This window comes from Pseudorca crassidens, chromosome 2 (genome assembly GCF_039906515.1).
Source record: "Pseudorca crassidens isolate mPseCra1 chromosome 2, mPseCra1.hap1, whole genome shotgun sequence".
Classification (NCBI taxonomy): Eukaryota; Metazoa; Chordata; class Mammalia; order Artiodactyla; family Delphinidae; genus Pseudorca; species Pseudorca crassidens.
Window position 1 is genome coordinate 52097239 of NC_090297.1, and position 25881 is coordinate 52123119.

A 25881-nucleotide genomic window follows, 5' to 3' on the forward strand; every position below is an offset into this window, starting at 1 on the left:
AAATGGGTGTTGAATTTTGTTGAAAGCTTTCTCTGCATCTATTGAGATGATCATATGGTTTTTCTCCTTCAATTTGTTACTATGGTGTATCACGTTGATTGATTTGCATATATTGAAGAATCCTTGCATTTCTGGAATAAACCCCACTTGATCATGGTGTATGATCCTTTTAATGTGCTGTTGGATTCTGTGTGCTAGTAGTTTGTTGAGGATTTTTGCATCTATGTTCATCAGTGATATTGGCCTGTAGTTTTCTTTCTTTGTGTCATCCTTGTCTGGTTTTGGTATCACGGTGATGGTGGCCTTGTAGAATGAGTTTGGGAGTGTTCTTTCCTCTGCTATATTTTGGAAGAGTTTGAGAAGGATAGGTGTTAGCTCTTCTCTAAATGTTTGATAGAATTCGCCTGTGAAGCCATCTGGTCCTGGGCTTTTGTTTGTTGGAAGATTTTTAATCACAGTTTCAATTTCAGTATTTGTGATTGGTCTGTTCATATTTTCTATTTCTTCCTGATTCACTCTTGGCAGGTTGTGCATTTCTAAGATTTGTCCATTTCTTCCAGATTGTCCATTTTATTGACATAGAGTTGCTTGTAGTAATCCCTCATGACCTTTTGTATTTCTGCAGTGTCAGTTGTTCCTTCTCCTTTTTCATTTCTAATTCTATTGATTTGAGTCTTCTCCCTTTTTTTCTTGATGAGTCTGGCTAATGGTTTATCAATTTTGTTTATCTTCTCAAAAAACCACCTTTTAGTTTTATTGATCTTTGCTATCGTTTCCTTCATTTCTTTTTCATTTATTTCTGATCTGATCTTTATGATTTCTTCTTCTAACTTTGGGATATTTTGTTCTTCTTTCTCAAATTGCTTTAGGTGTAAGGTTAGGTTGTTTATTTGAGATGTTTCTTCTTTCTTGAGGTAGGATTGTATTGCTATAAACTTCCCTCTTAGAACTGCTTTTGTTCCATCCCATAGGTTTTGGGTCGTTGTGTTTTCATTGTCATTTGTTTAATGTATTTTTTGATTTCCTCTTTGATTTCTTCAGTGATCTCTTGGTTATTAAGTAGTGTATTGTTTAGCCTCCATGTGTTTGTATTCTTTACAGATTTTTTCCTGTAATTGATATCTAGTCTGATAGTGTTGTGGTCAGAAAAGCTACCTGATACGATATTAATTTTCTTAAATTTACCAAGGCTTGATTTGTGACCCAAGGTATGGTCTATCCTGGAGAATGTTCCAAGAGCACTTGAGAAGAAAGTGTATTCTTTAGTTTTGGGATGGAATGTCCTATAAATATCAAATAAGTCCATCTTGTTTAATGTATCATTTAAAGCTTGTGTTCCCTTATTTATTTTCATTTTGGATGATCTGTCCTTTGGTGAAAGTGGGGTGTTAAAAGTCCCCTACTATGATTGTGTTACTGTTGATTTCCTTTTTATGGCTGTTAGCATTTGCCTTATGTATTGAGGTGCTCCTATGTTGGGTGCATAAATATTTATAATTGTTATATCTTCTTCTTGTATTGATCCCTTGATCATTATGTAGTGTCCTTCTTTGCCTCTTATAATAGTCTTTATTTTAACGTGTGTGTTGCCTGATATGCGACTTGTTACTCCAGCTTTCTTTCTTTTTATTTTTTTTTGCGGTACGCGGGCCTCTCACCGTTGTGGCCTCTCCCGTTGCGGAGCATAGGCTCCGGACACGCAGGCCCAGCGGCCATGGCTCACGGGCCTAGCCACTCTGCGGCATGAGGGATCTTCCCAGACCGGGGCACAAACCTATGTCCCCTGCATTGTCAGGCGGACTCTCAACCACTGCGCCACCAAGGAAGCCCTCCAGCTTTCTTTTGATTTCCGTTTGCATAGAATATCTTTTTCCATCCCCTCACTTTCAGTCTTTATGTGTCCCTAGGTCTGAAGTGGGTTTCTTGTAGGCAGCATATATACGGGTCTTGTTTTTGTATCCATTCAGCTAGTCTGTGTCTTTTGGTGGGAGCATTTAATCCATTCACGTTTAAGGTAATTATTGATATGTATGTTCCTATTCCCATTTTCTTAATTGTTTTGGGTTTGTTATTGTAGGTCTTTTCCTTCTCTTGTTTTTCCTGCCTAGAGAAGTTCCTTTAGCATTTGTTGTAAAGCTGGTTTAGTGGTGCTGAATTCTCTTAACTTTTGCTTGTCTGTAAAGGTTTTAATTTCTCCATCGAATCTGAATGAGATCCTTGCTGGGTAGAGTAATCTTGGTTGAAGGTTCTTCCCTTTCATGACTTTAAATATGTCCTGCTACTCCCTTCTGGCTTGCAGAGTTTGTGCTGAAAGATCAGCTGTTAACCTTATGGGGATTCCCTTTTATGTTATTTGTTGTTTTTCCCTAGCTGCTTTTAATATTTTTTCTTTGTGTTTTATTTTTGATAGTTTGATTAATATGTGTCTTTCCGTGTTTCTCCTTGGATTTATCCTGTTTGGGACTCTCTGTGCTTCCTGGACTTGATTAACTATTTCCTTTCCCATATTAGGGATGTTTTCAAGTATAATCTCTTCACATATTTTCTCAGTCCCTTTCTTTTTCTCTTCTTCTTCTGCGACCCCTATAATTCGAATGTTGGTGCGTTTAATGTTGTCCCAGAGGTCTCTGAGACTGTCCTCAATTCTTTTCATTTTTTTTTCTTTATTCTGCTCTGCAGTAGTTATTTCCAGTATTTTATATTCCAGGTCACTTATCTCTTCTTCTGCCTCAGTTATTCTGCAATTGATTCCTTCCAGAGAATTTATAATTTCATTTACTGTTTTGTTCATCATTTTTTTTCTTTCCTTTTTAGTACTTCTAGGTCCTTGTTAAACATTTCTTGTATTTTCTCCATTCTATTTCCAAGATTTTGGATCATCTTTACTATCATTGCTCTGAATTCTTTTTCAGGTAGACTGTCTATTTCCTCTTTATTTGTTTGGTCTGATGGGTTTTTACCTTGCTTCTTCATCTGCTGTGTGTTTCTCTGTCTTCTCATTTTTCTTAACTTACTGTGTTTGGGGTCTCCTTTTCACAGGCTGCAGGTTCATAGTTCCCGTTGTTTTTATTGTCTGCCCCCAGTGGCTAAGGTTGGTTCAGTGGGTTGTGTAGGCTCCCTGGTGGAGGGGACTAGTGCCTATGTTCTGGTGGATGAGGCTGGATCTTGTCTTTCTTGTGGGAAGGACCATGTCTGGTGGTGTGCTTTGGGGTGTCTTTGACCTCATTATGATTTTAGGCAGCCTCTCTGCTAATGGGTGGGTTTTGTTCCTGTCTTGCTAGTTGTTTGGCATAGGATGTCCAGCACTGTAGCTTGCTGGTCATTGAGTGGAGCTGGATCTTAGCGTTGAGATCGAGACCTCTGGGAGAGCTTTCACCATTTGATATTACATGGAGCCGGGAGGTCTGTGGTGGACCAGTGTCCTAAACTCGGCTCTCCCACCTCAGAGGCAGAGGCCTGACATCTGGCCAGAGCACCAAGACCCTGTCAGCCACATGGCTCAGAAGAAAAGGGAGAAAAAAAGAAATAAATAAAATAAAATAGTTATTAAAATAAAAAATGATTATTAAAAATTTTAAAGTAATAAAAAAAAAGAAAGAAAGAAGAGAGTAACCGAACCAGAAAACAAATCCACCAATGATAACAAGCACTAAAAACTATACTAAAAAACAACAACAACAACAAAATCCTGACAGACTTTGAACCCTAGGGCAAATGGTAAAAGCAAAGCTATCCAGACAAAATCACACAAATAAGTATATACATACATGCTTGCAAAAAGAGAAAAAGAAAAAATATATATATATATATATCTATATATTAAAAAATAGGAAGAGAGCAACCAAATCAATAAATCTGCCAATGATAATAAACTCTAAATACTAAACAAAGGTGAACATAAAACCAGAAACAAATTAGATTCAGAAAGCAAACCCCAAGTCTACAGTTGCTCCCAAAGTCCATTGCCTCAATTTTGGGATGATTCGTTGTCTCTTCAGGTATTCCACAGTTGCAGGGTACGTCAGGTTGATTGAGGAGCTTTAATCTGCTGCTCCTGAGGCTGCTGGGAGAGATTCCCTTTCTCTTCTTTCTCGCACAGCTCCTAGGGTTCAGCTTCGGATTTGGACTCGCCTCTGCATGTAGGTCGCCTGAGGGCGTCTGTTCTTCGCCCAGAAAGGACGGGGTTAAAGGAACAGCTGATTTGGGGGCTCTGGCTCACTCAGGCCAGGGGGAGGGAGGGGTACAGATGCGGGGCGAGCCTGCGGCGGCAGAGGCCAGCATGACGTTGCACCAGCCTGAGGCGTACTGTGTGTTCTGCCGGGGAAGTTGTGCCTGGATCATGGGACCCTGGAAGTGGTGGGCTGCACAGGCTCCTGGAGGGAAGGTGTGTATAGTGACCTGTGTTTGCACAGAGGCTTCTTGGTGGCTGCAGCAGCAGCCTTAGCGTCCCATGCCCGTCTCTGGGGTCCGCGCTGATAGCTGTGGCTCACACCCGTTTCTGGATCTCGTTTAGGTGGTACTCTGAATCCCCTCTCCTTTCGTACCCCGAAACAATGGTCTCTTGCCTCTTAGGCGGGTCCAGACTTTTTCCTGGACACGCTCCCGGCTAGCTGTGGCGCACTAGCCCCCTTCAGGCTGTGTTCACGCAGCCAACCCCAGTCCTCTCCCTGGGATCTGACTTCTGAAGAAGCCGGAGTCTCATCTCCCAGCCCCAACCTGTCCCAGCCAGTGAGCAGACAAGCCTCTCGGGCTGGTGAGTGCTGGTCGGCACTGATCCTCTGTGCGGGAATCTCTCCGCTTTGCACTCCGCAACCCTGTTGCTGCGCTCTCCTCCGTGGTTCGGAAGCTCCCCCGTCCGCCACCCCCCATCTCCGCCAGTGAAGGGGCTTCCTAGGGTGTGGAAACTTTTCCTCCTTCACAGCCCTCCCACTGGTGCAGGTCCCGTCCCTATTCTTTTGTCTCTGTTTTTTCTTTCTTTCTTTTGCCCTACCCAGGTATGTGGGGGAGTTTCTTGCCTTTTGGGAAGTCTGAGGTCTTCTGCCAGTGTTCAGTAGGTGTTCTGTAGGAGTTGTTCCACATGTAGATGTATTTCTGATGTATTTGTAGGGAGGAAGGTGATCTCCGTGTCTTACTCTTCCGCCATCTTGAAGGTCTCCAGGAATGTCCCATTGAAAATAAACATTATGGTAAATTTCTGCTTCCAATTCTATATAATTCTTTATTTTTACATATTGAAAGGAACTTTGAAGTAATACTTGGTTTGTTCCAGAAAAACGTGTAGCATTACTTTATAATCTTTTTTTAAAAATCTGATACTTCTAAAAAATAGTTGTAAATCAAAATTTTGACTCATTAAGAGAAAGCCAATCAGTCAATCTTTGCAGTAATTGTGTAACAGTTGTGCATAGCTATTTGGTAAAAGAAATTTTAACAAAGAGTTTCTTTTTAAAGTAACGTACAGAAACCAACTTTGGTTTCAAAAATAAAAGGCAGGATTAATGTTGTCTAGCTTTAAACATAAAGCAGTTGACTAGCATTTTAAAACTTCATTTGGTCAATTAAGTATACAAAGCAAATTAACCAAAACATACATTATGCATATGGAGAAAATATAAGTAAATAATAAGGAAACATGCTCAATATGAGTCTTTAAAAATTGAAAACACAAAGTAATTTTGAGATTCATGACAGCCTTGGGGTTCATATTACTTGACCGTGATAAATTTAGAAGATTATACAGAGTTTGGCTTGTTCTTCTTGTATGCAGAAAGTATTTCTTCTCTCTTTAACCCTTTCAAAGAGGATTTAAATTTTGATCATTTTGAATCCATTTACTAACCTGATAAGCATTTTGATGCTAATTGTCTATATTTGACTTCCACTTCCCCTTTTAAAAGCGTTAAGTGGTGGGTTTAAATCATGTCAACATTTCTGACGTATTTAGAATTGCATGGGTTGGAAAACATGAACATTTCAAAGAAATGACTTTTCCTTGAGTCCAGCCATTTGCTTTCTTTAATAAGATTAGTTCAGATACTGCATTTCATCATCAATTCCATCATCTGAAAAAAATTCTGCCATCTCAAAAGTTTTGACATTTTCATTTTCTATTCTATTTCTGTTCCATGACACATAATTCAGGCATTCGACTGAGTTTAAATCAGTGGACTGGTTGGAAGCCTAAAAATTGCCTTGCACAGAAGAGTTTTGAATGAATTGGGAGATTTCTTTACATTTGGGAGCTTTTTATTTCTTTCCTTTCACTTTTTAATTTGAAATCTCTCCTGTGATGTAATTACATGATGATACCTTAGGTTAGGTTACTTGTAATGAACGTTGACCCAAAATCTCAATTCATCCTAAGGATGTTAGGACATTGGCATGCCTTGACTTTGGTTACTGATTCAGCGAGCAAATAAATATAGCTAAATCACTTAGTGACTTGCTTCTAATTCAAATCACACACATATTGATCTGTAGAACGGATCTGATCTGGATTTGTCTAGCTCGTGTGAAATCACACGCCACTTCATGTTGTCCTTATGTCTGACTATGCAAATGTGCTTGCCGATTTGCAATTTGTTTCTTTCTTAGGTGTCAATACCCCAAGTTTTGCTCTCGCATCTCTTAGTAAAGCCACAGATAAAGCCGAGAACTGTACAGGTAGTTTACATATCTTTTCAGGCCACTTGATATGTTCTAGACTCTTTGTTAGATAGCCTGAAAATAGAGGCAGGCAAAGCAGACCTGGTCTCTCTCCTTATAGAATCTGTGGTCACACTTGAAGGTTGTCTTGTAGAATTTCATTAAGGAAATCTGTGATTAGAAATAACAAGGACATGTTTAGACAAACTAACTAAATTTCTAAACAGATCTATACCTATAAAGTGCTTAGAATAGTACATGGAATTTAGCAAGTACTCGGTAACGTTTACATGCTAATATCATTATTATTTTTATTACTTATTTTTCCAGTTCACCCAAATAATTCTCTGGTCATAGGCAGAACATAATACATGTAGATATGTATAAGTAAAATGAGATTTGGTTCTTTTAACATGAAATCAGACCAATTTTGTGCTGCAAATTTAAAAGAGCCCAAATCTTTCCTGTGATGTGGAGACTAGGAGTCATTTCCTTTATTTTTATATCCAAGTTTTCATTGTTTTAATTGGCACCCTACCAAACTGATAGATGCCTCTAGTTGTGTGTGTCAGCGTAGTTGCCGAGAACATTACAGATGCAGTAATTACAAGGGACCATTTTCCCATTATTTTCTTCCCAAAGCATTTCCTATGCTGGAAATGCTATGAAAAGTTTAGACTATAGTAAAAATACTATTTTTTAAAAAACAAGCTTTTATTTTCTTAAAATATATTCATCATAGAAAAAACAAGTAAGCAAAAAGAAGCAGTGAAAATCACTGAAATCCAACATGCAGAGAGAACTACTGTTATAGTTTATGCATATTTTTTCCAGTTCTTTCTCTGTACATAGAAATACATTTTAAAATGGCATCATTGTATAATATCCTATTTTGTAATCGCTTTCCATGTCTTTATTTCATGTCATTAAATATCTTTCCATTGTCATAATTCTTTTACAGTGTTATTTGCATTGGTTATACCTTATTTAACCATTTAACTTTTATTTTTTAACTTTTACCTTTTCTTGTTTTTTCTATTATAAATTATTCATTGGATGAGCAACTGAGTTACCATTGATGAGGGTTTTTTAAGTGTTAAAATAGCTAAATTGTATAAAATGTGGAGAGAGTGCCTTGACACTGAAGTAAAGTAACTGGCAAGATAAGATGATTGCATATGAGGTCCTCATATGCTTCTATAACCTTCTTTACAAAGGGTCCGAAAGGCCACTGGCTCAGACAACAACTTCAGGAAGCACTGGGGAAGTGGTGCTCCATAATTAGAGAAGATCAGTAACCCCCAAATGGACTGTGATTTAGGAGAGTAAGTTGAAATCAGCTCTATGCTGATATCAGGGGACCGTTCTGTCACCTGTTTGTTCCTATGACAAGTTCAAACCAATTCAAAACAAATTTTCCCTTTACAGGTAGATTTCTTTTTTAAATTCTTTTAAGTTTAATCTTTTAGGTTGCATAAACTGTTGTTCCGTGATTTAAGTGTGCTTGTCAATCCATCCTTCCTGCCAGGAATGCCATCTCCAACCACACTGAAGAAGTCGGAGAAGTCTGGTTTCAGCAGCCCCTCCCCTTCGCAGACCTCCTCCCTGGGAACGGCATTCACACAGCATCACCGACCTGTCATTACAGGACCCAGAGGTGAGCTGCTCCACAGGCACCCTTGATTGTGCTTAGATCATGACCTTGGGACCAGAGTAGCAAAATGAGAGACATGAGACCAGAGTAGCAAAATGAGAGACAATGAAGGCTCCCCCAGGGTGGTCCTAAAGGCAGCAAGTGTTCCAATTTCTTATCCTCGGGGGCTGCTTTGGAATTGTAGGGACCCAAGAGGTTTGGCATCAAACCCTGATCCTTACCTGTTTCTTTGCTGGTGGGATGTTGAAAAGAGGTGGGAGGTAATTTGAATTAAAGGAAAATCAAACCTGTCCTACAAATTGTACGAGGGGATCACATGCACGTGAATGTGTGTGTATTTGTGTGCGTGTGTTAGGTAGTTTATTTTTGTGTAGTCAATTACCTCTTTTCAAGCAATAGCTTATTTTCATTCTCTCACCCCTGCTGATTCCCTTTCCTTGAAACCTGATTTCAATATGTGGCATTTTGCATTGAGGTTGTCTGCAATCACTGTGTTGACGAGCCATCTTCATTCCCTCCTTTTGAAGTGGTAGATAGTTTGTCTGGTTTTCATTGCAATGTTTTCATTATTTTTGTCTCATGTGCTTTTAAGTTTATTATTAAAATGTGTCCACAAGAAATATGATTTGTATTTCACATTAAAGACAAGCTTTAAACCTCAAGAGAATGTCAGCAAATCACTTAACTTGATCTTATTGCAAGATGAAAATATTTATTAGTTTGTTTATGAAACTCCCACAGTAGGAGTACGAATAATTGTAACCACGTTTGCTTTCTCCCATCAGATTTTCGTTTAGGTAGGTTTGTGATCTACCAGCTGGTATCATAAAACATCCTAGAAAGTTATGGTCTCTTGTCTACTTTGACATACGCCTGGGGAAACTGATGTTTCTTGCATTAATCTCAATGTGAGTGCCACAAATCTGAATCCCTTTATGAATACTCTGTGTGCATCTCAGGGAAATATGGCAGCTGAGAGGGCTGGCCAATGCACACGTGCAGAAATCAGACTGAAGAAAATAAGTATTCTGACTATTGTGTGAAGCAGTTTCTCTCTCCACAATTATGGTTGCTCACTTGCCCCATCTTTGAACATCTTGTGATCATTGACGGAAGTTTCTCAAGATCCCTAATTATTTCACTTGTGTGTGAGAGTGTGTGTGGTACAATCAGAGAAACTAAATATGTATTTTTTCCTAACTTGAAAACCTTGCATCTGAATGGGATTATGTGGTCCCAGAATGAGTTTCTTTAAATGGGCCAGTATGATATTTTCCTCGTTGTCAACATTCCTTAAGCATTGAAACTGTGGTGCGAAGTAAGAAATACAAAGCCCTTTTAGTCAGAAGATTTTTGGTCTCAGGGAGATAAGGCATGTGGCGTTTCTCATCTTTATTATGGTCAGGTTAACATTCTAAATGGTAAATTAATGTGAAAAGCAGACAGTTCTGTAGGGCCTCAGAGGAGGGAACTATGGAGGTTCCTTCATCCATTAAACAAGGATTTAATGAGTACCTGTCACTATACAGACACTGGGAAATCAGTGGTTTCTGTCCTCATAGAGCATATCATCTAGTGCAGGAAAATAAGCATTTAGAAGATGATGTGGAATGCACTGTTACTTATCACTTTATGTCAAATAAAGAGACTTCAAAGTGTACATAACATTGAAGTCAAATCTTAAAAGTTGCTTACATGAATGGAGGGCATTCCAAACAAAGAAAAGACTCATGGGCACAGCAGGGCGATAAGAATTGGGAAGCAGCAATGTCAGCACTCAGGTTAGTTGGTTAAGCTGCCTCTTTCCCTTTCCACTTACCTTCTGAATTTTTTAATATCCTCATCGATAAAATGGGAACAATACTACTGCTGAATGAATGTTTTCTCCCAACCTCATATGCTTATACAGAAACTACAATAAAACAATATTTGTAGAGACGCTTTGAGGAGCACAAAGCAATGTGCATATGTTATCATTTATTCAATAAATACTGAATGCCCTCTGTGTGTCTTGCCGTAAGACCATAGTTCTAGAAATTACTGAAATGATTCTAGCAGTTACTGTGGGTGCCATGATTGGGTGCTTTCTTCATGCTAAACAATCACATTTGCTAAAATGACCCACACTGGGTTGGACCAGAGGGGACCGTCTTAGCCTACAGGACAGTGAGTTTTGATCTATTCATACTCATGAAATTGTTTATGTGGAAAAGAGAAAGATGCTCAATTTAAGAATTATGGAATTCCAAAGATTCTTTTTTTTTCACCAGAATTCAAGATGGTTCCCAGCATCCTCAGTTCTCCTTTCTGGGAAATCTACTCAGGTACCCATTCTTATTGCATCCTGCCCCACTTAGTGGTCTGGTGAAGGGAAGTGGGGTAGTTGAGATGAAATACTTCAGCAGCCTCTTTGTGGTCATCATCACAGAATTGAGATAGACTAACATGCGACACTCTTGGGCTAAGACCTTTTTAAAGGTTGGTATTCAGGTGCTTATTATTTAAGACATACTTGCTACAGGTATCATCATCCCAGTTATTCTTCTCTGAACTAGTTGGAAAGCTAATGCTTGGAATGACATCACATCTGGGAGTAAGAGTTGATATTTTAGGAAGATGAGGCCGGATTTAAAGGAGGAGAGTCTGACCGAGGGAGCCAGTGTGGAATAAATGAGACATTGGACATAAAGGAGAATTCAACTGCACATGTTCTTTTTATTATAAGGAGTTACCACAGTCTGAAATGATAAATCATTAGAAAATCCTGACAGATGATCCAACTTCAGAAGGAAGAAGAGAAAGGTGTGTCCTTTATCAGGATCCTGGGGCACTGGGGAGGCTGTTTACTGCACTCTTGTTCAGAATTACATGGTATAGTCACCTCTGGATAGCACCTAGGTTGCAAGGCTTCTGCTGCCTTCCTTAAAATTTCTCAGGGGACTACCTTGATGAGACAAACACCAGTTAGTAAACAGTAGCTTTGTAACGTACCTCAGTGCCCAGGCCAAGGGTGGTATTTTAACAGAGTTACAGAAAAGCAAGGTCTCCTCCCTGAAAAAACAATGACCCCATTTTTCACTGCAAAAATTATCTATGTTTGGAAATTCGGTGGCCACCTTTTAAAAAGGAAACCTCTCTTTGATGATTGTAAAGCTGAGGCAGAAAAATAGAGCCTGGAAGGGAGTGGGTAAGTGCAAAACTTCGGGGGTCGAATGGACTGGTATTTGAATCCTGTCTCTACCACTTTCACCAACTGTGAGAACCTAGCACATAGCTTTCCTTCTTGGAGCCATGGGCTCCTCATCTATAAATTGAAGATCCTAATCTCAACCTCAAGAGAATTGTATTATCTAAGGAGTAGAGGAAATCATGTATTTGCAGTCCATAGCACAGTGCCTGGAAGTGGAGTATGTACTCAGGTCATACAAACAATTAAATCACCCGTTTTCATCCAGGGTTTGAAAATTTCAGGCTGTCCTCCTGCCTTTGCCTGTCCACATATTGCCCAACCTAAGACCAGCTTGGGTACCACCTTCTACCCGAAACCTGCTCAGCTCCACCCAGGCCACCATCATCTCACACTCCACAGACTCCGGGAGACTTTCACACCTGCACATTCCCTCCACCGACATGGTCTTGCTTTGTTAGTTAATGTACATGTCTTGTCCCTCCTCTAGAGCAAAACCTCTGAGAGGAAGGATCTCTAATGTGTGCTTTTGGGTATCTTCATTGTGTCTCATACACAATGCTCAAATATGCTCAAATATTGCTTGAGTGAATAAAAAGTACTCAAGTTGCACATAAAGGTACACAAGAGACATTCATCCCCTCCCTGACACTGACAGATTGTCATTGCTTCAGAAGAACAAAGGGTGACAAAGGATAATAGTTTATATAGTACTTCTTTATGAGGAATGTTAAAGATGAGGAAGAACGATGGCCTTTCATCCAAAGAAAGCTTTTGCAAGATTATGAAGTAAGGCTTTGCTATTAAAGGCTATGTTTTTTCTTAGTTTATGCTATTCCAATCACTTTCCTATTTACCTTGTGAAGGTAGAGACATGTGGTTTCTTAAAATGAATCCCTTCTCTGATATTAGCTTTCTTTATGGCTTTGATAAATCATTTAACCTTGTGGCCTCAGTTTGGCCATCTGTATCATGGGGGTAATACTTTGCCACCTATGTAGTTAAAATTAGGTGAAGGGGTTAAAAATTATGCAGTGTCCTAGGGAGTGGGGAAGAGATTAAGTTTCAGTAAGGGCATTTGTATTTTGTTATACATTATTACAATTACTGTGTACTTCAAGCTGAGCAATTGGGCTTTCAGAGACTTTCTTTTACCAGTACTTAAAATTTCAACCATAATAAAGTATTTAATCATGAAAATCTATCTTATTCATGATAATGGAGAAAAGAATCCTTTTTCTTCCTTTTGCCTTTTTAAGAGTTGTAGGTTTGCCTGATGATTTAAAAGAGCCTAACTCTTTTTGATAATTATTTGGAGTACTCATCAGAGATATTTTCGAACTTCTTGAAAGTTTGTCTTCTTGAAACTTATGTTTCTGCCTAAAGTCTGCTATTTTCAAAAACAAGATAATGAATGATACTTAATTTAAATGCTCAGCACTAGGTAAGGCAACTCTGTGCTTTCGGGATTGAGAAGCAGGGAGGGGCCTGCACTATACACGTTGTGAGGCAGAAGTTGAGAGTAATCGCAAATAAGCACTGATTGAGCTTCATCTAGAGCCATAGAATTTCAGAATAGTGCTCTGAGAATCTTCTGGTTTAATCCTTTCCCTGTATCCACTAAGAATGTGTTTGGCTGTAAGTAACTGAAAGTCGGACTAAGCAGGTTGTAGTTTTCTCATATAGAAACAAATACATGATTCAGGACTGTCATGGTGTCACCAAAGCACCATCAAGGACTGAGATTTCTTCTTTTACCCATGCTTTAATGGGTCGTTTTCATCCTCATGCTGTGACCTCATGGTCACAGCATGGCCACTACCCTCTTTCCATGCATCTGCCTTCCAAGCAGAAAGAAGGGAACCGACAAGGGCAAAAAGTGCCCGCCAGCTCATTCTGCCACCTTTTATAGAATGTTACACAGCATGATCAGAGCTATGCCACACAATCTCCTCTAGCTGCAAGGGAGGCTGGAAAATCTAGGTCTTATAGCTGAGCATATTGCTGCTCTGTATAAAATTGGGGCTTTAGAAGTAGGTAAATAGGGGAGAAATATGCTGGCTAGCAGTCAGCAACATAGTTCCCATTACTCATAGAAATGTGAAATCTGAGCTGGCCAGAGCTAAGACTAGAAATCTAGTCTCCAGTGCTGTGCCTTTTTCACCATATCAGCAGTTTCTACCTTTTTCTCTACCGCTGGGAGAAATCAACTGCATTTATTTAAACAATTAGTTTGTTTGCACAATTTTTATTAGTCAAAAACATGACATAACCATTTAGATCTTTCGATAAGCATGACATAACCCGCGTTATCACACTGAGTTTTTTTTTAATAACAGCCATAAACAGATCACTTGACATTTTTTATGAGCCCCTGAATCCTTGCTACTGGTAAACGCAGGGTTTCTGGTAGGTGCGAGTCACTTCAAAGACAACTTTGGAGGTCAGTTTGGCTTTTTTTGTTTTTTTTGAATATTGAAATTAGCTTGCAGACTCTCATTACGGGGACCCGTTCTGCAAGTATTTATCAAGCACTTAAAGTGTACAAGGTGCTCTGCTACTTGCTTAATAGAGTAAAAAAGAGAAGCTTGGATTCCGGCCTCAGCATGCTTACTTCCTGGTGGAGGGCAGACAAGAAAGCCAGCCGTTGTATTATTGTGATGGGGACTCCCGGGTGCCGTCAGGGTCGGGGGCAACCTGACAGAGGACTACCGTGGCATTCGGCACTGGGCGAGTCCAAACAAGCGTGATTTACCCCTGTTCTCAGACAGAGTACCTCCTAGTCGTAAGCGTGCAAGGCAACAGCAGTCGTGCTTTAGCTAAGTACTGAGGAATCCAGACATACAAAATGTGAGCGCAGGGCTAAAGCCCCACTTCTTTATGGGTCAAAACATACATACATACATATGTGTGTGTGTATATATATATATATATATATATATATATATATATATATATATACACACACACACACATACATATTTATACACACATACATGTGAAGGGAGTTTAGAAATCAAATTGCCCTGATTCCGAAAACATGCACAAGATGTATTAAAACAATAGCCACATAAACCAAAGATTTATTGTGCAGCTTTCAAAGAATCCTGCCAGTTTCTGTTCAGACGTTTACATGCTCTCTAAACCTCTCTAAGTCCATGATCCTCGTGGCCCAAACAGGGATCTTGCTCTTAGTGATGAGACATCTGAGGGTCTGAAGTTAACATCTCCCAGTTTGGCCAAGAAAAATATCTTGCGGAGAATTATGAGAATTAAGATAACCTTCCAGGAAGTTCAGGTCACCAGGAAAGGTTGGAAGAGCGGAGACTCATAGACAATAATAGAGGAGGAAGGAAGGAGAGGTACCACAGGAAGGCAGCAGTTGTCACTAGATGGCAGGGCCCATTAGAACAGGGACCATTCTTTATTCTTCCTCCCGATATCCTGTATCCCTCAGCCTTGTGCCTGGCATTAGGAAAGCACTCAATAAATATTTGTTGAATAAGTGAATAAGAACATGGATTTGATTGAAAGCAAACAGAAAGTTCGGGAATAATAGGGAGTTCTTTCCATCGCCCATGTGTGATAATAATGCAGTATTCAAGTGCGTGTACTTGGCAACATTTAGGGAGATGCACAGCGTGGTGAGTGAGTGTTCGATATACGTTTGCTTGGTTTTAATTAAGAACTTCTACTTTCATGGGCATTAAGAGAAATGCTGAGCTCAAAATGATTTGATCCCCTTTTTATGGAATATTTTCTATGGTATTAGAAATGCGTCTGCCCAAACTAAGGATCCTGAAGAAGGAATAGTCCCTGGCACCTCGTCACGCTCATAACCATGGCACCCTTCCTTGACATAGGCCCTCTACCTAAGCAATAGTTTCATTTAGCATTCTCGTATCATATTGGCAAACTTCTTTGCCTCTTAGGAAAACTTCTTAACTTAGTTGTGGAACACGCTGGTGCTCCTTTCAGTGGAGCTGAATCTAATTTGTCTCTCCTGGTTTAGTGCAATTGAATCATCTCAGGAAAATGAGAAGCAATTAAGTACCTGTTGCTAACAAGGCGCTGAAATAATCTGCCAACAGATGCAAGGTGTTTATTTATTACTGTAGTGTGTCATTTGAGAAGACATTACATTGTCTTTCTAACAATCAGAATTGACTTCCAAATGCAGGCATCACAGACCTAACAAGTACGACCTTTGAGGAGCACTAAAAAGAGAGTAAGAGGGCTTGTGAACACGGGGCAAGGTTAGCTCAAGTGCTGGTGTCCAGCCTAATGGGAAACGTTGTCGATGGGCTTTGGAGGAACTGGATGGTAAAGAGAAGCAGCTTTTTAGCAAAGGCCCTTTAAGTCCCAGTTCCGGAAATTATTAAATTCATTAGCCAGATACTTAAAACCACCTATTACTGCCCAGCCAAAGGAAAAAACAGTTCGAGCAAATGTTTCAAAACTACAACTAAACAAAAGTCAGGAAGCATGTAATTAAAACTGTACCTTTACTGTACTGTAAAGAGTTTCACTGTGACATGGAAAATATTTAAAGGAGAAGGCTGTTTAGCTAATTTGTCTGCAAGTGAACTGGTATCCTAAATGAACTGGAAGGCCACCCACCGAGCGAGCCTCATAAAGGGCCGTGGCGCTCAGCTTGGTTTTGTGTAACCGTTCAATAATTACTAGATAAATGCATAACTAAAAGCTCTATTACACTAATAATTTGTACTGAGGTAGATGTGTGGGACACCCTGCTGGGTTAATTTGTCATCCCAGCAGCAAACTTCTAAAGAGAGCTCTTCTGCAGTGGAATCTGTTAATGTGTGGTCCCAACGAGGACAGGTTAGAGCAGTAAGACCAATTGGCTCCTTATCTCTTAAAGAGGCAAAATGCCTCCCGGGTGAGCACCGGAGAGGAGAATAGGGTGATGGGTGATTAACCACGTGGACCCAGATTTAAACTCATGTGGACAAAAGAAGCTGCTCTCCATCTCTCCATCTCTCCCTCCCTCTCTTCCACTCCCCTACCCGCCCTCCAACCACAGATCCACACATGCAGCCACAGTGAAGGCGTGGGTTCTGAGCAAGGTTTCTTTGGAATTATGTCACTGATGAGACTTCTGGGTATCACTTGTACTATAAATCACATAATCAGATAAACTCCCAGGTCTTTCTGGTTGAGCTTAATATAATGTTGATTCCATGTTTAGATTCATTCTTTATTTTTCTTTTTTCAGAGTAGAATAAAAAGTCAATATTGGACTTGTATCTCCTCTCTATATGAAATGTTTTCTTCTGTCACACACACACACACACACACACACTTGCTGTTTTAAATATGAAGCTCACATTTAAGCTTCAGCACAGGGTTTTCAACCTCACCGATTGACAGAACCATAAATCATGTTAAAGTTAAGTGAATTACTGTAGCATGGAACTGTAGCTTTAACAATGTTTATGTAGTATCAGCTTATCATCCATGTAGGCAAAGGGGGGTGAGCACTGATACTCGAAATGGGAATGTACAGTCCTGTTAATGTAGCTGCAGGATCACGGAGAGTTTCACGCTGCATCCTTTGTATTGTTGAAACTAGCGTATTTAACCACTCACGTGTATGGAATGTTTTTTAAAATGTGTATTTCCACAGTAAACTTACATTTGCCATATTTCTTAGTACTAAATGGCAGTTGCTTCCCCCAACCCCAAACAATTCATTCTTCTTATGCACAAAACACATGTGAGGAACATCAGAGTTGCCAGGTTGTATTACGGTAATAAGGGACCTATGAGGGAAATATCATGAAAGGAAATAAGCCATTTGACCTCTGAAAAATAATTCAAATGGGAGCAGCAGAGTGCAGTGAAAAGAGCATGGGCTGTAGAGTCAGCCAAGATAGAATGCAAATCCTGGCCAGCCACTTGGGATCTGCATAAGCTTGTGCCAGTCACCCATCTTCTGCTGGTCTCTTAATTTCCCACCTGTACAAAACGTTAAGGTGTTAATAGGAGGAGGAAGTGAAATGACATATGGAAAGGGCCACATATGTTATTAGTATGTTACTAAATGTTAACTGTCTCAGGGACTTCCCTGGTGGCCCAGTGGTTAAGAATCCACCTGCCAATGCAGGGGACACAGGTTCAAGCCCTGGTCCGGGAAGATCCCACATGCCGTGGAGCAACTGAGCCCGTGCGCCACAACTGCTGAAGCCCACGCACCTAGAGCCCATGCTCCGCAACAAGAGAAGCCACCCCACGCGCCTGGAGCCCGTGCTCTGCAACAAGAGAAGCCACCGCAAGGAGAAGCCCGTGTGCTACAACGAAAAGTAGCCCCTGCTCACCCCAACTTGAGAAAACAGCAACGAAGACCCAATGCAGCCAAAAAAATATATATATATATATATTTTAATGTTAACTGTCTCAGATTCCCCCCCATCCCCATATCATTTTTTGCTGTCTTTCTGTGTGGTTCTCTTGAAAGGATTCTCACTTCCCTCGTTCCTCACCCCCCATCCCCAGTTCTCTCTTTTATCTGCTCCTGTGGGTCCAGAGGAGTGTTTTTTTTCCCTTCACTGGGAGGAGCCTCATAGCCTAGAAGAGATGGGGCCTCAGGGAAGTGAGACAGCCTGGTTACTCCATCCCATTATTCTTGTGTGGTTAGAAGAACGCGGCGGGGGGGGGGGGGGTGGTCTTCCCAATCAGGCAGGTGAACCCCCTTCCATGATGATTAGCCCATTGCCATGGTGAAGACTGCTTTGGCTTGTCTTCATTCAGGCATGGCTCTTGCTAAAGGGATAAGCGCCAGGACTTCCCTGGCGGTCCAGTGGCTAGGACTTTGCCTTCCAATGGAAGGGGTGCAGGTTTGATCCCTGGTCAGGGAGCTAAGATCCATGCCTCGCGGCCAAAAAACCAAAAATCATAAAACAGAAGCAATATTGTAACAAATTCAATAAAGACTTTAAAAATGGTCCACATCAAAAAAAAATCTTTAGAAAGAAAGGGAGGTAAGCACCATTGTTATTTACGAGAGTCAATTCTGCAAATAATTTTTGAGAATGTATCATCTTCCAAGCACTGTGCTAGGCCCTAATGAGCAAACCAGACAAGCCAGTCCTGCCCCTGCAGCCTAGTAGAACAGAAGAACAAATAATTATTGCTCAGATGAGATTCATGAGAGGGGAATTAGCAGGGATCACATAGCACAGGTATTTAAAGTGATTGTGGGAATTTGGATTTATTTGTGTCAGGTTGTATGGGTCCCTTCTATTGGCATACAATACAGATTTAGAAAACCTTGGTATTGCTGAGGGATATCTCTAGATCTTCCTGAAACCTCAAATTCCTGAATACCGTAATAAGAGTTGTTGAATTGTTGCATACCCAGTAATGAACAGAAGACATGTTAATAAGCACCCTTTCGAGTGAAATATTCGTACAAGTGAAAGAACCCAGCCAGATTGCTTAATCACCCCTCCAGTCTCCCCAAAAGGAGATAATGGATTGGTTCATGTAACCGAAAAGTCAGAGGGTTTGCGGCTTCAGGTAGAGCTGGATCCAGACGCTCAGGCAGTACCTTCAGAAATCTATATCTTTATCTTTCTCAGCTCTGCTGTCCTCTGTGTGAACTTGATTCATAGACTAAATCTCCTCAGATCATGGCACTGATGATATGAGCAGCTCCAGACTTAATCCCCACCAATGTAACAATCCCAAGGGAAAGAGAACAGCTGTTCCACAAGAGATCTAGGGACGGTCCTACTCCCTAGAGTAGGATGCTTATGGCTCTGATTGGCCTGGTTTGGGTCATTTGCTCACTTTTAAAATAATCTTTATGTTTAAAAAATAATGGGGTGGAGGGAGCTGCCAGGTGGACAGCCACCCCGCAGGGGGCACAGCATTGGCGGTCCTGGCCCCCAAGCTGGGCAGTGGCAGTGTCTGCTTTCAGAGCCCCCCTGGGGCTGCAGGTGAGGGCCCAGTAAGGTGCCAAGGGAAGGTGACGGCTAAGTATGACCTCGAGGAGCTACGGAAGCGCCTCAACCTGGAGGAGTGGATCCTGGAGCAGCTCCCTGGCCTCTACAACTACCAGGAAGAGGGGATCCTGGAGCTGGAGATTGCTGTGGGTGAACTCCTGGATGTGGAGAGTGATGAGACCCAGCTGCCAGGGTCAAGGAGCTCCTGGTGGACTGTTACAAACCCACTGAGGCCTCCGTCTCTGGCCTGTTGGACAAGATCCAGGACATGCAGAAGCTGAGCACACCCCGGAAGAAAGGAAGGGTCCCCCACGCAAGTGAACAGTGGCTCCACAGGACAATCCCTGGCCCCCGCCCTCATAGCAACAGCAATACTGGGGGGCCCTGCAGCCAGGCCTGGTGCCATGAGTGGGGCTCCCCGTGCCTCTGGCCCAGAGGTGTCTTCCCGGACATTAAAAAAAAAAAAAAGATAACGGGGTTTCTCATTGGTGTGGCCTGGGTTACCTGCCCACCCACAGAACTGGGGGGAGGGTAAAGTCTAGGCTAATGACAGACTGAGGTGGAGGGAAGGATAGTTACCCAAAGAAACATTAGAGCTCTGTTTCCAGAAGAAAGGGTGAAAGACTGCTGGGCAGCCAAAACTGAGAGCTGTCCAGTACAGGAGATAAGAGCAAAGCTGTCCTGTGTGCTAGGCAGTGGGCTTGGCTCTGCTATCAGCCAAGTGACTTGGTGCTGCAGGTGGAGCTTACAGAGCACAGGTCAAACCCCGGTCTTAGAAGAGTGACACTTAGTCCATGCCGGGGACCTCCAGGGCCATGCAAACAGTTGAGAACAGTTCAAGTCTTGATTCCCAGTTATCTCAGGTTGTCACGTGGCACTGCATGATCCTGATTACTTTTCGTATATCTGAATTTATCCTAAAAACACAACTCTAAGAATAATAAATAGCCCAGAATCAAGCACGCTGTCTGGCACACAATATATTCTCAGCACATTCATTTTAAAGGTGTGAGCCCACTATGTACTAGGCACCTAGAATTAGAAATAATTCTAATTTTCGGGAAAATCTCTTAAATTAGTGCCAGTTTACCCAATTTACAGACAAGGAAATGCAGGTTTGAAAAAGTTACATAACTTTTCCTAGACTCACATAGGGAGTGAATGATTTCAAACCCAAAATAGTTGAGCTCTAAAAACCATTCAGACATACAATTTCCATTTTGCAGCAGAGGAAACTAAGGTGCATAGGAGGCTGACACAGAGCTAGTTGATACCCAGCCTGGGGTAAATCTTTGGTACCCTGACTTCAAACCCTGGACCAATTCTTCTCCTACTTCCTCCCCTTGTGAGAAATCTACCAGCAGTGGGATAAATCCCTAAATCCTGTAGGGTGAATTCAGGAGGCTACTTTGAAACCTGTGCCTTAGTAATCATGTTGCTCAGAAACAGGGGCTTGAACTGCAATGTATACCTGCCAGTTGGGCGGGGGCAGTGGGGGGAAGGCCGTGAATCAATCATAGCTTTGTTTGTTGTGGGGTTTGTTTGTTTATCTGCTTGGTTTTGCCTTTTTTATTTTAAATGTCAGCCAGCAAAGACTCCCAAACAGCGCCGGTCCCAGGACTTGGTAGGCCTCGCATAGGCTAGAGAACCTCCACGGAGCTTACTTTTGAAATTCTCTTTTGCGGGACTGCCCTTCCGACAGGTCATTTGAGAATTCATTCTCTGCCTGTTTCTGTTAACCTCTGTGATCATCCAATCTATGGTGGTGGTTTTTTCCTTAAATGTTTTTCTTTTATTCATCTCTTGACTCGCAGTATTGCTTGCATATTACGTAGAAGCTCAAGTTCCCTTCATGGAACTGAAGTCTTGTCAACTTTGCGTAATAACCGGTCACTCTTCATATCTCCAATAATCACAGCTGTTCTGTGGCACTTGAATGCATTGCACATTAGCCGTCGTGGCAGCTTAGGGGATGCGTGCACAAGTATGATCTATTCAGAGAAGAGGTCCTGTCAGGACCCAAAGGCTGGGCCTCTATCTCACAGAGCTTGAACTGGCACATTCCCTCAGGGTTTTTAAAACTCTAAATATCACAGCCTTCCCAAAGGCACAGGCTCCTAGAGACTGAGTCCAGATATACCCTAGAACCTAATATCCCAGAAACGTTTAAAAAATAATTTCTTTTAAAAACCACATACTCCCGGGACTTCCCTGGTGGCACAGTGGTTAAGAATCCGCCTGCCAATGCAGGGGACACGGGTTCGATCCCTGGTCCGGGAAGATCCCACGTGCCGCGGAGCAACTAAGCCCGTGCGCCACAACTACTGAGCCTGCGCTCTAGAGCCCGCGAGCCACAACTACTGAAGCCCGTGTGCCTAGAGCCCGTGCTCTGCAACAAGAGAAGCCACCACAATGAGAAGCCCGCGCACCGCAACGAAGAGTAGCCCCCGCTCACCACAACTAGAGAAAGCCTGTGCGCAGCTCCGAAGACCCAACGCAGCCAAAAATAAATAAATTAAAATAATTTTTTTTTAAACCCCACATACTCCCTTGTTTCACATTTTTTAGATTTCAGTGTTGTTACATATGGATCAGTTGTACTGTGATTTGTAAATGTAATCCCAGAGACTGAATTTCATTGAAATTTAAAGCTCGATGAGCTTCAGCAACTGTTTCGTTCAAACTCCTCATTTTGCAGATGAAAGAACCAGAGGAGAGAGAAGTTGCCCACATTTAAAGCCAGGTAGAGACAGCAACAAAATTAAAACCCAAGTCTCTTTATCTAACTAGCAAATTTTCCTAAAAAGTACCCCAGAGCTTCTAAAAAACTTTTTAAGCAGTTAACATATATTGGCTCTCTGATAAGCAACTCCCAATAACTAACACAGTGGGACATTTAAGGGCAGTGGTAGAGATCTCCATTGTATGAGGCTATGACGAGGCCATGCTCAGAATCTGATTAGGTCAGAAGTGTACCTAGGTAGCAGGGGTCTACATGGTAAAGGGGGAGGTCAGGATGGACACTTAAGGATTATAGGTCTAAGTAAAAAATAAAGTCTAGAGGGAGATAGCCCCATAGTTCTAAGTTTCTAGGTTAAGTCTCAGAGTCTAAGATTTAAGCAAAGGTAGGGATTCAAGGTGTATTTCATCCAAAAAGAGCCTTTACAGTCATTGTTTCTATGGAATCTATGACTTTTACATCAAGGTTGCTTCTGTTGCTTTGGTTTTGCATTTTGTTGTTGATGGAACTTTTTTCAAGACCCTCATGTCATATCCATATTGTTAGCTCATACTCTTTTATCAATATTTATGCACTCATTTGTCCAAGAGACAGATAGGCAACAGGTGCCTCTTACTCCACTGTTCTCTTCCCCCTGTGTATTCTACGATTTGAACAGGTCCCTAGCACATAGGAGCAAATTCCAATTTAGTCATTTCTCATCCCCATACCCATCCTTACCTATAATAGTATTACAAGTAAAAGAAGCTGTTTATTGATGATCACTTAACCGTATGGTCAGGAGCTGCTCCATATGCCTTATATACATTGTCTCATTGAATCCTCAAAACAAATCTATGAAGTGTAAGCCCCATTATACAGATGGCAAACTGAGAGAAGCTTGGAAACTTGAATCACAGCTGGAAATGATAGAGCTAAAATTTAAATCCATGTCTATCTGACTCCAAAGACCATGGTCCTTATATCACTCTACTTTTCTTCTCTTCTCTTTCCTTTCTTTTCTTTTTATTAAACTATAGTTGATTTACAGCATCCTGTTAGTTTCAGGTATACAGCACAGTGGTTCAGTTATACATACATATACATATATATATATAAATTTATATATATAAATATATTCTTTTTCAGATTCTTTTCCCTTATAGGTTATTACAAAATATTGAGTATATAGTTCCCTGTGCTACACAGTAGGTCCTTGTCGGTGATCTACTACTTTTCTGACTCATATGTTTAATTTGACATGATATACACATGGATGTGGGAAACCAGCACATACACAAGGCATGTTAAATAATGGTGAAAAGGGGCAATCAAAGAGTGACAGTGGATAGTTCGTGGAGATACAGATGGCAAGCAGGTTGCTTTGGAAGCCTTCAAAAAAGGTGAGGCTCTAGCAGAAAGGGCAGCTGGGACAAGGATGCAGTTTGGTAGGGAAGAGGTGGAAGGAACGGTGATTGTCTGGTGCACAACTCACAAGCAGAGCGTTGCAGGTGTTTGGAGGGTGAACAGGAATTATGTGGGTCTATACCAGGGGCCATCAAACTATGGCCCACCAGTCAAATCTAGCCCTCTTCCTGTTTTTTAAAATAAAATTGTATTGGAACATGGCTACACTGATTTGTTTATGTAGTATCTATGGCTGCTCCTGCGTTTAGTGGCAGAGTCAAGTAATTGCAGCAAAAACCATGAGGCCTTCAAAGCCTAAACTCTGTCCTCTATGGCCTTTACAGAAAATGTTTGCCAACCCCTGGTCTAGACTATAAACCAGGGCATTTGAGCAAGAAAAGTCTTTCAAGAGCTAAAATTGATCTAGATTAAAATTTTAAAAGACCTTGGCCTGCCCTTCACCCCTCTCTCTATTTTTTTTTTTTTTTTTTTTTGGTTAAAAACAGACCAAAAGATATTGGAATTTGATCTCTACCCTGAACCTCTACCTTAACTCAAATGGAATAGAATATATCAGTTATCTTGGAAATCTACTGTAACAGCAAGTTACTTTGTTTGGTAGCAATAATATAAAAATACTGGTGTTTTGCAAGTCATGTGATGTCATATATTTCTCTTATTTGACATACCCAGGTTCTTTTGCATGCCTCTCGGTGATGTTAAAGATGCGTACTATATGTTTTGAAAACCTTGGCTCGAGTCACAGGTTTGTTATTTAGAAAAGGTTCCACCTCCCGAAGGCTTGAAAACCATTGCCAATTCCTCGTTCCTTGTGTCTCTGTTAAAGTAAATCCCATAACTCCAAACTTCTAGGCTTTCATAAATGGCAGGTCTGACTCATGCATGATTTATAAATTATAGCCATGGACCATTAAGATAGATTTCTCAGCTTTAGGTAGGCTATCATGTTGTTATATATTGTGGTTTTGAATTTCTGAAGAAGCAAACTGCATAGTAGTTGACAACCCAAACAACTCAGGTTCCCTTTGCCCTTATAGAAGCCTTTTTTTTTTAAGCACAATTTTTTTCTTCCACTTTCTGCTCCTTTTAGAGCTCTGCCTTATTAAAATCTTTACTTTTAAATACGAGTAGTCAGGAGTTCTTAATGCCACCTTGTACTTTATGGAAATGGTTATTTTTGTCTAAACATCCTACCACTGAAGACAGATGAGTAGCTTTTTCTCCTAATGGTGCTAACAGAGTGAAAGAAACATTTTGGAATCTCACCTGTTGCCACAGACAGTGTCAATTAACAGTAAGACTGAAGTTTCGCAAGTGCCAGGGCTTGGGAGTGGTCATTCATTCTGTGAGGGAAGAAGGCTGTGTGTAACACTGTCTTAAGAGCACGCTGCACCTGAAGGAGGATTAGATTTTATTGTTTGCACTGCTCTCTTGAAAGCTTATCTTTGGAGCCTCCTATAAAAGAGAGACTAGGATCTAAGGGCTGGTGCCGGAAAGCAAAAGCTAACATGAAAAGAATCCAAGTCTCTGTCCAGTCCGTGAGAGTCTGCAGTGGTTCATGGACAAGAAATAAAGGAATTAAGGCAATGTCAGGGCTAAATAGAAGAGCATATTTCTCTTCTTTGAGCTAGAAATGTGTCCATAAAGCCTCCTCCCTATAGTGGACTCTCAGACCGAGAATCAATTGTTGGACCACAAAAAAGTCTCTCAACATACACAATAATACAGTAATGACCTTGACCTTCTCCTTCCCCAGTCTTAATCAATTCTGCCTTAAAGAAGGAAGAATGTTTTTAAGTTAAAAATATATATACTCAATCACATTGAATTTTAAACGTTTTCTCTTTCAAGCTAAAACCAGGAGAGTCCTTTAAATAATCGGGGCCACTGTGTGGGGTGGTGGGTGGGTGGTGTGCAAACAGGTAAACCAACCTGACTGACCTGCTTTCTTGTTTTTAAGTATCCAGTAATATGATCATTTTGCAATAAATAACTGAGCCTACAGCTTTGGGAAATTCTGGGTCTCTGCTTCTTTAACTGTGGCTACTTTGTTCAGAACGTGTAGGCAGGGCCATTCCAGCCAAAGAAACCTGATCAAATTTCCTTCCTTCCCATCCTACTGGTATTCTTTGTGAAAAGCCCAAGCAGTTGTTTGAAACTAGTTTGGCCTCTGGTTAAAGTTTAAACTAGTAGTGAGATCCATCCAGAATGGAGTGTTTCTGACACTTTCTGCTGCTCCTGGCCTAAGGTATTAGACCCCAGAAGCAGCCAATTTTGTAGT

General features: G+C 41.0%; 1 protein-coding gene across 8 annotated transcripts in view; it reads left to right on the plus strand.

Annotated features, from left to right (window-relative positions):
• Window positions 1–25881, plus strand: part of NFIA (nuclear factor I A) — a 417920-nt gene that overhangs the window by 324335 nt on the left and 67704 nt on the right. For all 8 annotated transcript variants that reach the window (XM_067726354.1, XM_067726349.1, XM_067726352.1 and 5 more), the window contains one exon: window positions 8174–8302. In XM_067726354.1, coding sequence (XP_067582455.1) covers window positions 8174–8302 — 129 coding nt within the window. The remainder of the gene's footprint in view (window positions 1–8173; window positions 8303–25881) is intronic.